The 15,398-nt window shown below is 53.5% G+C and overlaps 2 protein-coding genes across 4 annotated transcripts; one reads left to right on the top strand and one right to left on the bottom strand.

Annotated features, from left to right (window-relative positions):
* Positions 1 to 1,308: 1,308 nt before the first annotated feature.
* ABHD14A (abhydrolase domain containing 14A) lies at positions 1,309 to 10,014 on the bottom strand. Of its 2 annotated transcripts, none has more exons than XM_064274449.1 (5): positions 9,900 to 10,014; positions 6,023 to 6,234; positions 5,743 to 5,858; positions 1,866 to 2,101; positions 1,309 to 1,652 (listed from the first exon to the last, which is right to left on the bottom strand). In XM_064274449.1, exons 2-5 carry the CDS (start codon positions 6,214 to 6,216, stop codon positions 1,470 to 1,472), a joined length of 729 nt encoding a protein of 242 aa, XP_064130519.1. In that variant the 5' UTR covers positions 6,217 to 6,234; positions 9,900 to 10,014; the 3' UTR covers positions 1,309 to 1,469. The 2 variants fall into 2 exon arrangements, with proteins under 2 accessions (XP_064130519.1, XP_003410121.1); XM_003410073.4 differs by lacking the exon at positions 9,900 to 10,014 and adding an exon at positions 8,574 to 8,678.
* ABHD14B (abhydrolase domain containing 14B) lies at positions 9,747 to 14,425 on the top strand. 2 transcript variants are annotated; one of them, XM_010589764.3, is made up of 4 exons: positions 9,747 to 9,808; positions 10,905 to 11,126; positions 12,760 to 13,001; positions 13,388 to 14,425. In XM_010589764.3, exons 2-4 carry the CDS (start codon positions 10,916 to 10,918, stop codon positions 13,565 to 13,567), a joined length of 633 nt encoding a protein of 210 aa, XP_010588066.1. In that variant the 5' UTR covers positions 9,747 to 9,808; positions 10,905 to 10,915; the 3' UTR covers positions 13,568 to 14,425. The 2 variants fall into 2 exon arrangements, with proteins under 2 accessions (XP_010588066.1, XP_064130520.1); XM_064274450.1 differs by having other exon boundaries at positions 9,792 to 9,808; positions 10,888 to 11,126.
* The last annotated feature ends 973 nt before the right edge of the window (positions 14,426 to 15,398 follow it).

Consider the following 15,398-nt stretch of genomic DNA (forward strand, 5'->3'; position numbering starts at 1 on the left):
TTCCCCTGCAGCCTCGGGATAGGGCCGATGGAGAGGAGGGCAGGCCCTGACGCTACCAGTCTCTGCAGCCCCCTTGGGGGCCCTCTCGCTTTTAGGGTCCAGCGCTGCAAAGCCCTGTCCGACCAGCCCATGCCTGCTCCCCTCCCTCCGACGATCTCCTACCGCTCCCCTCAGCCCCCTTTGGGGTGAAGTCATTCATTGATGTCTGTTTCTTCAGGACTAAGCTCCAGAAGGCAGGTCCACGTACCCACAGGCTTCCTGCCCCCAGCCTGGCACAATGCTGGCGCCCGGAAAACGTGCAAGGGGTGAAGAATAAATGGACGGGTGTGACTGTGTGTGTGCTCATGTGAACGTGCCACTGTGCAGGCAAACTACGTATTAGTGGGTAAGACCCTGTGTGTGGCAATGTGTGAGACTGTGGGTGGGTAGGTGTGCCAGTGCCTTTGTGACAGGGGACGTCACGGGGAGAGGATGTCACCATGGCACTGTATGACTGTGTGTGAGAGGTGGGGAAACAGCGTGAAAGCATACATGTGGCACAGCTCACTCTGGGTGAACCCGTGCCAGGCTTTCTGGCTCTGCAGCAGCCACCCGAGAGGAGGGATAAACAGAGGTACAGTTTAGAGTTGTCCCACTGGCCACTCACCTGTAAGCCTGGCTGCCCTTTGAACCCCCAACCAGTTCTGCTCTCTGCTCTAGGGGCTGAGTCAGCTTGCGGAAGGGTGGGTTCTAGGACTTCAACCTCTGGACCCAGAAGAGGCAGGCCATGAGGGTTGAAGAGGGGTCCATTCCAACCTTACTGCGACTGAAGTCTGGGCTGCTCACCTCACACACCACTGGGGAGCAAGCAGGCTTGGTGGTTCATTGACAGTGCTGTTAATTCTTAAGCCATGTCCCTAGCCCTACCTTTACATACCCTGCTCCCTTCAGCCAAAAGTCCTGCATTCACGACTCACTCAGCTCAGCTGCCCAGACCCTGGATTTCCCACCATTCCCAGTGGCCAGGCAGCATCAGTAACCCCCACCCCAACCCCCCAGCCCTATATGGCTAAGTGCTCCACTCACCCAGTCTCATTCAATCTTACAACCACCCTCTGAGCTAGGTGTTACCATCATGCCCATTTTACAGAAGAGGAAACTGAGGGACAGAGTGGTGAGGGCACACAGCTAAGAAATGGCCCATGATCTTAGTCTCCTAGGTAGCTGGAGAACCTTTCCCGGTCCCCAGCCCCAAGCAATGCCAGACTTGCCTCCCACTCCCACCCCACCGGTGGCATAACCAGGAAACAGGGCCTGTTACTCCCCAGGCAAGACAAATATGCTTTTTTATTGTGCCAGTCAGATGAAATGAGAGGTCTTTACTGGGCCTGGCACTCTGGCCTCCAATCCCAGGGGTTGCCGCCTTGGTTGGGGGCCAGCCCAGATCCTCCAAGTTCAGGCCCTGCCTGGGGCCTGGGCAGTTGGTGAGTTCAAGGCAGATGGTCAAGGAAGGTAAGGAGGACAAGGTGGAAGTCTTGTGGCTTGTGGAGGTAGCAGGCATGGCCCGCGTCACGCAGCTTCACCACGGAGTGATTAGGCAGGTGGCGGAGCTGACGCAGCGACTCCCGTGCCAGGATGCGGTCCAGTTCCCCATAAAGGATAAGGGTTGGGGTCTGCAAGGTGGGACAACAGGCTGTGACTCTGCGGCCTGATGGGGAGCTGACCCCCAAGCCACCTCTTCAGGAAGCCTTCTCCAAACACCCGCCTCTTCCATCCAAGATCAGTGATGGAGCCATGTCTCCTCCAAGTGAGACCTGAGCCCTGCCCCCTCATGACCCAAGCAAGGGACAGGAAGCCAGAACCTTTGGGGACCTTCCTCCCAGTACCTTCACTGCCCAGAACTGCTCCTGGGTATAGTTCTGAGTGGAGGCAGGTGCGATGGGCACAAATCCACGCAGCTGGTGGTGACCTCGCATCAGGAAAGGCAGGGCATAGCGGCCGCTCAATGATGGGCTCACCAACACAGCATTGTGCACCTCCAGGTCCTGCAGCACTCGCTGCAGGAGCTCCGCCCGCCCAGCCTCTGTGCTGGCCTCCTCCGAAGGTGCTGAGTTCCCAAAACCTGAGGACAGCAGCAGGCACTGGCTGAGGGAGGCTGGGAAGGGGCCCAGGACTTCCTGCCCACCACAGCAGGAGAGAGGTTGGGAGGAGTGGCATATGACATATGCTACCCCAAACTTCCCAGAAGCTATCTTTTGAAATGCAATATATTTGCCAGAAAAACATATCTTTCATTCATCATACTGACTAAACTAACGAGACTGATAATACCCAGCTCTGGGGAAGATGTGGGGAAATAGGCACTTTCATACATCACCGATGGGAGAAATCTGTACAGCCTTTTTGGAGAGTAAGGTAGTATTTGTGAAAATTTAAAAATGAGTGTCCTTCAAGTATTGTATGATCCCACTTACGTGAAATACACAAAACAGGCAAAATACATAGAGCATAGATAGTGGTTACTAGGGGTTATGGGGAAGGGAGAATGAGGCATTATTGCTTAATGAGTACAAAGTTTCTGTTTTGGGGGATGAAAAAGTTTTGGAAATAAAGAGTGGTGATGGTTGTACAACACTGTGAATATAATTAATGTCACTGAATTGTACACTTAAAATGGTTAAAATGGAAAATTTTATGTTATTTATACATTACCACAATAAATTTTTTAAATGCAAAAAAAAAAAAAAAGGTATGTCCTTTGAACTATCAATCGTCCTTTGTAGCTACCCTAGACAAATTCTTTCTGATTTTCTTGTATTTCTTTATTGATACCAGTTTTAGGTTTTTGTTATTTACTTATATTGAATATATGCAGGTGAGGACCAGCTAATGCCACTTGTCACCACGTCTCCAATCTGCTTCCTAGTTATTAATGTGTTTCTTTTATTTTTGTTGTTGTTGTTAAAAATATACACAGAACAGACACCAATTCAATACTTCTACATGTACAATTCAGTGACACTGATCACATTCTTCAAGTTGTGCAACCATTCTCACCCTCCTTTTCCAAAGTGTTCCTCCCCCAGTAACATACACTCACTGCCCCTTAACCTTCCTATTTAACATTTGAGTTGCGGTTGTCAATTTGATCCCATATAGATAGTTCCTTAAAAGAGCACAATGCTCAAGGCAGGCATTCTTTACTAATTAAGCTAAACTATGATTTGGTTTAAAGAAGACTTCAGGGAATAGTTTTGGTTTAAACTTTAAAGATGTTCTCAACTAGAGAAATTCTTGCCCATGTGCTCAAAGACACATGGCCAAAGATGCTGCTGGTATGTCACCCACGCATTTCAACTCACACTGAAAACCCTGAAACAACCTACATACCCACCAGTTGAGGAATGGCCAGATAAAACCTGTCCCTCCCTCCTATGGCACACGCTGCAGAGTTAATGAGAGGGAGGGAGGTTTGTAGGGACTGGCATGATCCACGAGACATGGGGTAGGAGAAGAAAACCAAGTTGCAGATGGATTTGCTGAGCAGGACATCAATCATGTTTACAACCCCCACTACAATCCTTCATATTGTCTGTATCTCTGGGTGTGAAAATGGTCAGAAGCAGGGCTGGCAAACTCCTAAATTTGTGGGTCCCAGGGGGCTTTGAAGCTGTTTGATTTTTAAATGACTTTTTTTTTAACGATAAGAATGTCCGCATGAATCATTTGTGAAGGTAAAAAAATAAAAAGTTACAAGGTTTGCCACAAAAAGTACAGTGAGATCTACCCATGCAATCTCTTGTGAAATGGATCACATTTCTACTTGCTCTGTGATATGCAAAAATCCACACTGTAGCTTTCAAGGTGATAAATAAAAACAGACCTTTTCAGGACAATAAAAACATAAGTAGCAAAAGACAAAATAGATAAATGTAGCCTCATAAAAATTAGATACTTTTGTTTATCAAAGGTCTTTATCAACAAAGTGAAAAGACAACCTACAGATTGGTTTGGGAAGCATACATCTGATAAGGGTCTAATATTTACAATATATAAAAAAACTTCTTCAACTTAACAAGAAAAAAGCAAACAACCCAATCACAAAATGGGCAAAAGTGGCCCTCTAAGACACAGCCATTGGTCTGGGAACACTAGGCGCAAACAAGTATGAAGGTAACCAAACGCACAAAGAAACAAGTCTACAAGAGCCATAACCTCATCGACCCGGAGACAGTTCTGACCAGGGCCACAACAGTTAGTCCTGGATAGAACGGGAGAAAGATATGCAGCAGAACTCAAATTCTTATAGATTTAAAGATAAAAATAAAGGCGTAACTGGAACAGTAGTGAACAGAAGGCTCTCTGAAACTATCGCCCTGAGACACTCTTTAAACGTAGAACTGAGCCTATCTCCCGAGACCACCTGTTAGTGAAACAGCAGAGTGGCACTCAAAATAAAGGGTATTACCTGTAAGATAGGTGCCCTACTTAAAAACCATCAGTATGAGACCAAAAGGTCAACAATTTCTCAAAAGCAAAGATGAGAAGATAAGGGGGCAAGGAAACTAGAGTACTGGAAAGGGAACAAACAGAACACAAAGAGAACGTTGACAGGCTGTGATCAACGTAACTAATGTCACTGAACAAGCTGTGTGGAAATTTTCAAATGGGAACCTAACTTGCCGTGTACACTTTGACCAAAAAGTCAATAAAGTATTACTATTATTATTTTTTAAAGCAAAGTATTTGAACAGACATTTCACCAAAGAGGATATTCAAATGGCCAACAAACACATGTCATTAGCCATTAAGGAGACGCGAATCAAAACCACAATGATATACATACTGCTGCACCCCCATGAATGGCAATGATCAAAAAAACAGAAAACAGGTGTTGGTGAAGTTGTGGAGAAACTAGACACCCTCACTCATTGCCAGTGGGAATGTAAAATGGCACAGTCGCTATGAAAAAAGGTTTGGCAGTTCCTTAAAAAGTTGAACATAGAACTACTGCATGGTTCAGCAATCCCAATCCTAGGTATATATCAAGAAGTGAAAGCAAGAACGCAAACAGAAACCTGTACGCCAGTGTTAATTGCAGGACTTTTCACAATAGCCAAAAGGGGGCAACAAATGAAATGCCCATCAGTAGATGAATGGATAAACAAATGTGGTATGTACACATGGTGGAATACTACTCAGCCATAAAGAGAACTGAAGTCCTAATGGATGCCACTACATGGGTGAACCTTGAAGACATTCTGCTGAAGTCCAGTCAGTCACAACAGGACAAATACTATACGATCTCACTTACATGAAATAAGCAAATACATAGAAACCAAAGATTATTAGTGGTTACCAGGGGGTGGGAGGAAGGGGTGGGGCGTCTTTGCTTCGGGGATTGAGTTTATGTTCATGGTGGTGGAATAATTTGGAAAAGGATATGGAGAATGGCTGCACAACTTGAAAAATGTAATCAATGTCACAGAATTAGACGTGTAGAAACTGAATTGGCAAATGTTTTGTTGTGTATATTTTCACTACAGTTAAAAAAAAAACAAAACCCAAATCACAGAGCTTTTCGTGGTGTCATCTTGTGTTGTGACCTGCCACAGCTTATCCAGAGAGTGGAATCCAGATGCCCCCTCCCCTCACCACACCTTAGGGCTTTCTTACCCCACTGCCCCCCGCCCCCATCTGGGAAGATGTCCCCTTGTTCCTGCTGCACCCTGCCTCCCTGGACTCAAGAGTGGGGGCTCTCACCTGGGAGGTCAAGGGCCACGGCCCGGTAGCCCCTCTGTGACAGTAGCTGCAGTGTGCCCAGCTGCTCCCACGTGTGGGAGTTAAAGGCCTTTCCATGGAGCAGCACCACCTCCACCCTGCGGGCAGACAGGGGAATGTATGTCCTGAGGGCTTGGGGCAGGCCACCCTTCCTTCATCAGAGGCTTCTCCCATTACCCTCCCAGGCCCTGAATACCCTGAGTCGAACTGGACTCCCACACTCTCACCAGTCTCTCCACTGCAACCTGGGGTCAGCACCCACCTGCGTGCCGGGTGGAGTGGAAGCACCTCACGGTAAAAGATGGGGGAGTTGCCAGGGGTGAGACCAGCCAGGATTGTGACATTGGGGTCTCCCCAGAGCCAGGAGGTCTGCTCAGGGGGACCCGGCAGCCCCACGTACAGTAGCAGCATGAGCAGCAGGCCCAGGCCCAGCAGGGCCACCTGAGACCGGCTCATGGAGGTCTGTACCACAGTCTGGAGGAAGAGAGGAGAGGGAGAAGAGGCTGGGGCTGAGCCCCCACAAGGCCCCCTGGGCCCCAAAGCACCCTATAAAAGCACCCAGCAGAGGCAGAGCTCCAGTCCTTGACCCTTCCCCTGCTCTGGGCAAGAGTCTAGCGGTTCACACTCCACATGCCAGGGAAGCGGTCTCACTTCCACAGTGAGATGGCACATCTGAGATGTCCCCCAGCACACAGCGCACTCACTGGCCACCATCACTGTGCCAGCTAAAGCTACTTTGAGTGCATATAAGAGCCAGGCCCTTTGGCCCTTCTCAATCAAGGAATCACAAATCCTCACCAGAGCACTGGGAAGCAGGTATGATTATATGTCTCTTATAGATGAGGAAACTGAGGCACAAAGAGGCAAATTCTCTTGCCCAAAGTGGGGCCTCCCCTTGCCAAAGAGGAAACCAGGGGCTGGGGTGTGATAGACAACCTGGAGCCTTGCTGGTAAACAGAGTGGTGAGTGCTGTCGAAGAAGTGACCATGGGCAAAGGGATGCCCCCTTGATGGAATGTTTGGAAATGTCTCTTTTCATCACATTGAAATATATCTTACTGCTAAAATCAGAATGTGCTTTACAAACAATGGAAAAAGGAGTCCTGGTGGCATAGTAGTTAAGAGCTAAGGCTGCTAACCAGAAGGCTGGCAGTTTGAATCCACCAGCTGCTCCTTGCAAACCCTATGGGGTAGTCCTTCTCTGCCCTAAACAGTCACTATGAATCGGAATCAATTTGAGAGCAACGGGTTTGGCTTATTTTTTTTTTCCTAATACGTAATGCTTTCCCCCAGATATTAAGTGGGAGGGGGCTCATGGAGAATGGTGGATGGAGGAAATGCTGAGCCATGAGGGAGTGCGGTGCCAGGGAAGGGCATGGTACAAGGAGAAACGGAAAGAGGAGCAGCAGCAAAGCTGGAGCAGTGAGCACCTAACACCTTCCCCCGGCCCCGTGCCAGTTTCATGCCAAATGACCTGCTTCATAGAGTCCTCCAGTCTTGGGTGCTTTGGCAGTCCAGAGGACAGACCTCAGGACCCAGACAGGATAGGGAGCCCTGGCCTTGAAACCTGGCTTTGCCACTTCCTGGCCATGTGTCTTCAGTTTGTCAGTAAAAATGGGGAGAAGGGTAACCCCGTGGCTGCTCTAAGTCTCCTGTGAGATTTCAATAAGACAATGGACTTAACCCCAAGGCTATCTCTGTCATCATTTCTTGGGCTAGGATGACCAGTCCTGCCTTGTTCCTGGATTATAGTAAATGTATCTTTATTGAAGCGCCAACTGGGTGCCAGCCCCTATCTAGGAGCTAGAGACTAGAGACCCACTATCTCAGTCCCCACCCACTTCCCCAGGACACTCTGGGGATGTTTCGCAGCCCTGACCCCCAGGCTCGTGGGTCAGGCGGTACATGGGCAGTTAGAGCCCCTCTGATGCTGATGGAGAACCAGGAGCTGTCAGGAGGAGGAGCCTTGGACGCACATTTTCAATGGCATTAACCCAAGTTCCCACCAGGCATCCTCACTGAACCTCTCCTAGCTGGGGTTGCCTCAGTGCCTGTTTCAGACTTTGGCCAGGTGCCTTGGCAACTCAAACCGCCACAGCACTACACAACGATGTCCTCCCCAGTTGGCAGCCCGGTCTGCACTACAAACCTGTGCCTGGGTGAGGTCCTAGGTCCTAGGGCCTAGGTCCTAGGCATATGTGCCAACAATAACATACAGGTGTGCACACACACACAGAGACATGAAGCCTGCACTCACATGCTTTTCTTTTTGCACAAGCTATTCCCTACATGTACATGCAGACGCACTGACCCATATGCAATGGATAGCTTGCACACACACACCCTCAAAATCACACACACAGTGTCAGGCATCAGGAAGACAGAAAAACGGACACACTTTCAAAATCACACATGGCCCCTAAGAAATACTAGACACGGGCATACACACAACTCTCAAATTACACACGCATGCGTACAAAAACACATGCACAGGCAGACAGATCCTCAGAAATACACAGACACACTGGTAGGTACACACACACACGCCTCCAAAATCAAACGCACACAGAAATAGACATACGCAGGCAGACAGGCCGATGAACACACCTTCTTAACACAAGCACACAGAAACACACAGACACACGTACACAGACACCCAAGAGCACTCGCAAACAAGCACACGAACACACACTCGCTCGCCGGGGCAGCGCCGGCCCCTCCCGCGGGGCTCTGCCCTGGGGCGCCGGGGCAAGGGGCGGGGCAAGAACGGCCGCCTCCGGGTCCCCTACCGGCCTCCCTCCAGGGGCCACTTACCGGGCCGACCGGGATGACACGGCCTGCCTTGGCTGACCAGGCCCCGCCCACGCGGAACCAGCAGCCAAACAGCGCCGCGACCATGGTGCTGCCTCCTCCGCTCGCGGGTGCGGCCGGCAGGGCGCCGCCAAGCGCGTGGCCACGGAGGCGCGCCTGCGCAATCGGCAGTGGCAGCCCCCCGCCTAGTTGCCAAGTAACGGAGGGGGGGCGGTGCCCCAAGGCACGGAGGCCCGCCTCCCGCCCAGATTTTCCAGATGGTTTTTGGCCTGAGAACCCGCGCAGAGTCGCACCGGGATTCTTGCCACCAGAACGTCTTCACTCTCGCCCTTATCACTTACTCTCCGCAAGTGTCAGTTCTCCCGTCTGTACAATGGGGTTAAGTGTAAGACCCATTGCACAGGGTTGTCGTAAAGACTTAACAGGTCAAGCCTTAGAACAAAATACCTGGTGTGGACGCCGGCTGCATAAATGTGCAGCAGCTCCAGGTCTCGGCCCAAAGCACTTCCCTGATGCCTGCACACCACACACACACTCGGTCAGGCCGGCGATGGCCTCCGGGCTCCTTCACATCTCTTCGTCACCTCTCCCTGAGGGCAGGCGATGTCTGCGCTCAGCCTGGGGGCTCTGCGTGGGGCTCATGCCAGGCACAGGGAGGCTGCGCGGAGCACTCCGGATCCACTACTCACTGGCATCCAGCAAGGTGGGCAACGTCTCGCTCATTCTACAGGCGAGGAAACAGCCTCGGAGGCATTGGAAAAATGTTCAAGGTCACCTGGCTTGACCTTGGTGGAGCCTCGCACTCAGACCTGTCGGGCCTGAACTCCGCGCCCAGTGACAACTCTGGGCCTGGGTGGGTGGTCCCCGCTGGTGGGAAGGAGTGGAAGGAAGCAGCAGGGATGTGGCTAGAGGCACAGCAGTGCGGTACCAAAGGAGCCCTTCTCAAGGCGCGCTATGTGCATGTGGAGCAGGTCGCTGAGAGTCTCAGGGTTGAGCCCAGTCCCTCGCTTGGGGAACATGGGGCCCAGGGCTTTGGGGAAACAGGTGCAGTCAGAAGAAAGGTGAGGGGTCTAGCTGCGCCGACGGGCCCTGCGGTGGCTGACGGCCACCAGAGGGCGCACCGGTGCACGACTTGGCTCGGGTCCATATTCCAGCCCCTTTCCTGCTTCCCCGCCCCCGGCGCGATCCGCCGCCGCACTCGGCCGCCTCCGGTCTGCGCGAGCCCCGCAGCTCCCCAGGTACCCCGCTCCCTCGGTACCCCGCTCCCTCAATCCTCTCTTTCCCCAGTCCGCACCCACCCCACCTACCCCAAATCTCACCCCTTCCCACCTCGGCTGTGCAGGTTCCCTCCCTCGGGGGTGTCTTCACCCTCACCCGTGCCCCCTACCCGGCCCAGCGAGCAAGAACCAAGGTCTGCGGAGGGGACCGAGCGGCCGCTACTGCGCCGTGGTCAGCGCGTTGGGCTCCGGCGGGCGGGCAGCGCGCTGAGCACCGCGTCCATTGCAGGCCGGAACTCTAAAGCCTTTCCTGAGCTGGCTCTTTGGCTTCCGCCCCTGGAAAACGGGCTTTTCACCCCAGCTGGGCCCCTTCCTGGCCGCGGTGCCAACCCCCACCAGTAACAGTGCCTTGGGGCAGGATGAGGTTGACAAGCAAAATAGTCAGCTACCTGCCTTGATTATTTACTAAGTGACAGGCTTGGAGCCCTGGTGACGCAGTGGTTAAGCGTTCAGCTGCTAACCAAAAGATTGGCAGTTTAAGTCTGCCAGCCACAACTTGGAAGCCCTATGGGGCAGTTCTACTCTGTCCTGTAGCGTCGCTATGAGTCAGAATTTACTCCACAGCAACGGGTTTGATTTGTTTGTTTTAGGCACGGTGCCGAGTGTTTTACTTGTGTGGCCTCGTTAATCCTATCAGTCCCCATGACCTAAGTACTATTGTACTATCCCAATTTGCAGAAAAGGATAATAATGGTAAGAAAAACAATGGTAATGGGAGCCCCATGTATTGAGTTCTAACTACCGCCAGTCATCCTCACTTATTAATTCTTGAGGTAAGCTTTATTGTCCCCATATTTTGGATGAAGAAACTGAGGCCCAGTGTCACACAACTGAGTGGCAGAGGCAGAAATCACACCTACATCATCCTGACCCCAAAACATAAGAGTTCTGGGACTTATCCTGGAGGCCTCCTTACTGCTTCCTGCTGAGATTCGCACCGGGCCCTCTCAGGGGAAGCCTGCTCACCCCGCCAGGGCAGGGTGTTATGTGGCCCTATGTGGACTCTGCGCCTCACCAGTTTGGCTTTGAACTAACTGCAGGCACTTCACCCGCACAGCGTTGGCAGGTATGGCGGACGTGGAGCAGCAAGAAGGGAGCATCCAGGTGCAGGGTCAGAACCTCTTCTTCCGGGAGATGCTACCAGGTGGTGGGCAGGCCTCCCGTTTCTCTGTGCTGCTGCTGCATGGGGTCCGCTTCTCCTCTGAGACCTGGCAGAACCTGGGCACACTGCACAAGCTGGCCCAGGCCGGCTACCGGGCTGTGGCCATTGACCTGCCAGGTACTTCCCTGAGTGGGCTTCCCGACAGGGGTTGGAGGGCCTTATCTGGAATCCAGATCACTGTGTTTGGTGGCTGGGAGCTTCGGGACTGGTAAGACCCAGCCAGGCTGGGCTGTGACGTTGGCAGAGCTTGGTACACCCTGCAAGGTGAGCCTCTCCTGCCTTAGTCCAATGTTGGGACGCTGCCTGGCTGCTCCTCACTGGTGTGACACCCACAGTGTTGCGAACCTCTGCTTCCTCACCTGTAAGGGGAGATAACCACACTCATTTTCAAGGTTGACCCTAGTGAGAATGGAATGAGAGAACCTATGTGAGTACCTGGCCAGTACTTGATACATAATAATCCTTGCTGAGCAAATGGAAGTAAAATATTTTGATAGAGCCCTAATCATAGGCTCTTGTAAGCCCTGGGGATCCTGAGTCTCACAGCACCTTAGGGGGCAAGACAGGGCCTGGCTGGTGGCTAGGCCCCAGCCATGATCCCACTTGCAAAGTCCTGAGCTCTGAGCAGATGGGGACAGTCCCCAGACTGTTGGTCACAACCAGTAGGCCCAAGCCCATGGGGCTAAGTACAGAAGGGGCAGCCTGGCTGACCTAATCCCCTCTGTGGGGTATGGCTGATATGGTTTTAGGACCCATGGGTGGGTCTCCAGCCCAGGCCTGATTGGTTCACAAAGAGAGCTGGGCTGACCTTCAGGGTGGAGGTCTTGAGCCAGCCATGCTTGGGAAGGCGGGCACTGACTAATTGGAGGGGGAGCTGTGTGTGTAGAGTCAATTCCTGTCACTATCCTTGAAGTACCCCCCCCCTCCCCCGGAGCCAGTTCAGCACCAGAAAAGAAAAAAACACAAAAAACCTGCTGCTGTGAGTCTATTCTGCCACATAGTGACCCTATAGGACAGAGTAGAACTGCCTGATAGGGTTTCCAAGAAGCGACTGATGGATTTGAACTGCCGACTTCCCGGTTAGCAGCCATAGCTCTTAACCATAGCACCACCCGGGCTCCAGTTCAGCACCAGGTGCCTCTTAATTAGTTAACTCCAGTAATTTTCACAACCATCTTAAGTGGCTCAAAAAAAAAAAAAAAAAAAAAACCAAACCCATTGCCGTCAAGCGAATTCCAACCCATAGTGACCCTAGAGAACAGAGGAGAACTGCCCCATAGGTTTTCCAAGGAGCAGCTGGTAGGTTTGAACTGCTGCTGACCTTTTGAATAGCAGCTGTATCACTTAACCACTGCGCCACCAGGGCTCCGTCTTAAGTGGCAGGTACTTTTATTATCCCCTTTTAACAGATGGGGAAACTGAGGAGCAGAGAGAGAGAGCTGATCCGAAGGTCACATAGTAAATGGAGAACTGGATTTGGATCCAGGCCTTTCAGACTTCAGCACCTCATTCTTCCAGGACACCGTACTGCTAGGGAAGACGAGCCCAGACGTGGAGGGAAACGCTTCACACTCATCAGAGATATGACAGATCTAGGTCACTGTAGGAATAAACTCAGGCATTCTGGACGTTGCAGGGTCCGGGCACAGAGGGACTGACCGAGGAGGGCTTTCAAGAGGCGGAAACCCTCTCCCTTTTTTTTCTGGATCACTGCCCTTGTCTTGTCTTTCCCTCACCCAAATCCCTGTAGGCCTGGGGCACTCCAAGGAAGCAACAGCCCCTGCTCCTCTTGGGGAGCTCGCCCCTGGCAGCTTCCTGTCATCTGTGGTGGATGCCTTGAAGCTGGGCCCCCCGGTTGTGATCAGCCCATCGCTGAGTGGCATGTACTCTCTGCCCTTCCTCACGGCCCCTGGCTCCCAGCTCCGGGGCTATGTGCCTGTGGCCCCCATCTGCACTGACAAAATCAAAGCTGCCGACTATGCCAGTGTGAAGGTACCCCTGTGTGGAAGGCTGAGACGCACCTACCAGGAGCAAGGAAGGGTCCATCCTGGGAACTTTTCCTGATCGGGGACTGGGTAACCAAGGGAGGGTGGCTTCAGGGAGGAGCTGAACTGCAAAGTCCACCCTTTTGGTTCAGTCAACAGCAAATTCCTGTGCCAAGTCCTATGCTGTGTTGTATGCTGAGGCAGACACCAGTCCACCACCCTGTCCCTTGGGAATTGGGCCTCCTCCCCCACCCACTGGGCTAGTTTGTCTATCCTCATTTGGGGTGACCTCGGGAGAGACTGAAGAGGTTGGGAGGGCTGGAGCTGACCTCTAGGAGGCTGGGGTTTGTGTGGCAGGTCCCTGTTGACTCTGCCCCCTTTCCTTTCTCTCAGACTCCCGCTCTGATTGTATACGGAGACCAGGACCCCATGGGCCAGACCAGCTTTGAACACCTGAAGCAGCTGCCCAACCACCGGGTGCTGGTCATGAAGGGGGCAGGGCACCCCTGTTACCTGGACAAGCCTGAAGAATGGCATGCTGCACTGCTGGACTTCCTGCAGGGCCTGGCATGAGGCCCAGGCTGCTCGTGGGGGTGGGCCACATGCCTGCCTTCGGCTCTCTCTGTCTCCTCCTCCATGGGCCCTGACTCATGCACACGCAACAGGTGTGTGTATCAGCCTGTCTGTCTACCTGGGTTCTTGTCTGTTGGGGTCTGTCTTTCTCTTTTTCTCTTGCAGTGACAGTCTGAGGAGGTGAAACCAAGACAAAAGACCTCGGGAATCAAGGGACATAATCTGGTGGAGGGTAATCTATTAGCTGAGCTTCTCCTGCAGGCTTTCCTGCTCAGCTTTCCTTCTTTCCTCTGCTCTGGCCAGCCTCCCCCTCCTGCAACCTCTTTCCACTGCCCTGTAGGCCAGTCACCCCCACCTCCCCACCAGGGCTTGGGTTACAGATATATACATGCCCACATGCATGCTTATACATTTAGAGCCATCCATGTTCCCAAATATGACACTTCACTTGGGAACAACCACACAGTTCTGGACGGACTTGCACATTCCCATGTGCAGCTGTGCGTGCATGCATGCACACATGTGCCTCCACACAAACACATGTACAGGCACTAGCTCCCAACAGTTGAGCACCCTGCTGTCTGGGATGGTGGGGAGCCCAGGGTCAGCCCTTGCAGGAGACCCTCTGCCAGGCTTGGGGTGTAACCAGCCCTGGACTCCACTCACCCACAGGATGCTTTGGCCCCAGCCCAAAATTGCCCCCCTAAAGGAGAGGGCCCCCCTAGCTCCCCTGCTTTCCCCCTTCCTTCTGGGTGCTCCCTGTTCCCCTGGTATAGCAGCCAGACTTGTTTCCTGCTCTGAGGTTTGAGGGGCGGGGAGACTGAGTGGAGGTCGGTGAAATAAAGTGATGCAATTAGACCCCGCAGGCTCTTGCTGTCTTCAGAGCGCCGCTCCTCCCCCGCCCCTTGGGACAGCACGGTGGGCCCTTCCCCCACTCTGGCGGGACCAGATGGTCCCCCTGCCCTTTGTCCTCCAGGCCAGATGGAGGGGAAGGGAGATTGGATTCCCATCCCCACCCACACAAACCCAGGTGCCAAGAGACTCAGCTGTGGGGGGAGGTGGAGGTCAGTGGGACCAGGCTGAGCCGATTAGAGAGAGGGGGAGGAAGATCTGCTACCGTGGTGGGGGTGAGAGGTGTCTCGGAATCAGCTCAGCCATTCTCCCCCACGCTTACCGTTCCCTAGTAGAGGACTTAACTGACCCCCGCCCGCCCCTTGAGGCCCTAGCCCAAAAAGGAATTTGGGGGGTAGCTCTGGGGGAATCTCGGAGCAAGGTGCACAGGGTCGCAGCGCTCTCAGGCCCCTCCTCCAACCGGCCTGGTAACCTGTCCTAGGCCGACCTAGGCCAGGCATCACGTTAGCAGAGGGGAGTGGACCTGGGTGGGCGAGAGCCCCGCGGGGGGGACGGCGCAGAAGCGAGGAGAGTCGGGCGGGGCGGAGGGTCGAAGCTCGAGCTCCGAGGGACCGGCGTCAGAAGCAAGACCGAGCCGGGCGGCACGGGGACTGGCGGCGGGACCGAGGCCGAGATGGGGGTTTCAGGGGGCTCGGCAGAGGCGCCGGGCGAGTGGCCCTGGCCGGAAGGAGTGGCCGGCAGGGTGTGGAGGGGCTCGGAGCCAGGCGCAGCGCGGGCGGAACTGGGAGGACAGCGGCTGGGGCGGGGGGGCGCTTCAGGCCGGACCCCCACCCCTACCCCGGGGGCTCTGGGAGCAGCCGGGGAAGGGTAGCCCGAGCCCGCCCGGAAGCGGCCGCCGCTCGGGGCGCACCGCGGCGCGGGGCGGGGCGGGCGGCTGCGGCACTGGGGCTGCTGGGGCGGGCCCGCCGGTCTGTAATCG

This window comes from Loxodonta africana, chromosome 22 (genome assembly GCF_030014295.1).
Source record: "Loxodonta africana isolate mLoxAfr1 chromosome 22, mLoxAfr1.hap2, whole genome shotgun sequence".
NCBI classification, from domain to species: Eukaryota; Metazoa; Chordata; class Mammalia; order Proboscidea; family Elephantidae; genus Loxodonta; species Loxodonta africana.

Excerpts from the sequence above, each read along its gene's own strand:
- ABHD14A (XM_003410073.4), bottom strand. The coding sequence starts at position 8,657 with ATGGTCGCGGCGCTGTTTGGCTGCTGGTTCCGCGTGGGCGGGGCCTGG. Across the intron at positions 5,859-6,022 it reads CCACTCCACCCGGCACGCAG|GGTGGAGGTGGTGCTGCTCC; the intron begins GTGGGTGCTGAC and ends GTCTGCCCGCAG. Across the intron at positions 1,653-1,865 it reads AGCAGTTCTGGGCAGTGAAG|ACCCCAACCCTTATCCTTTA; the intron begins GTACTGGGAGGA and ends CCCACCTTGCAG.
- ABHD14B (XM_010589764.3), top strand. The coding sequence starts at position 10,916 with ATGGCGGACGTGGAGCAGCAAGAAGGGAGCATCCAGGTGCAGGGTCAG. Across the intron at positions 11,127-12,759 it reads TGTGGCCATTGACCTGCCAG|GCCTGGGGCACTCCAAGGAA; the intron begins GTACTTCCCTGA and ends AAATCCCTGTAG. Across the intron at positions 13,002-13,387 it reads CCGACTATGCCAGTGTGAAG|ACTCCCGCTCTGATTGTATA; the intron begins GTACCCCTGTGT and ends CCTTTCTCTCAG.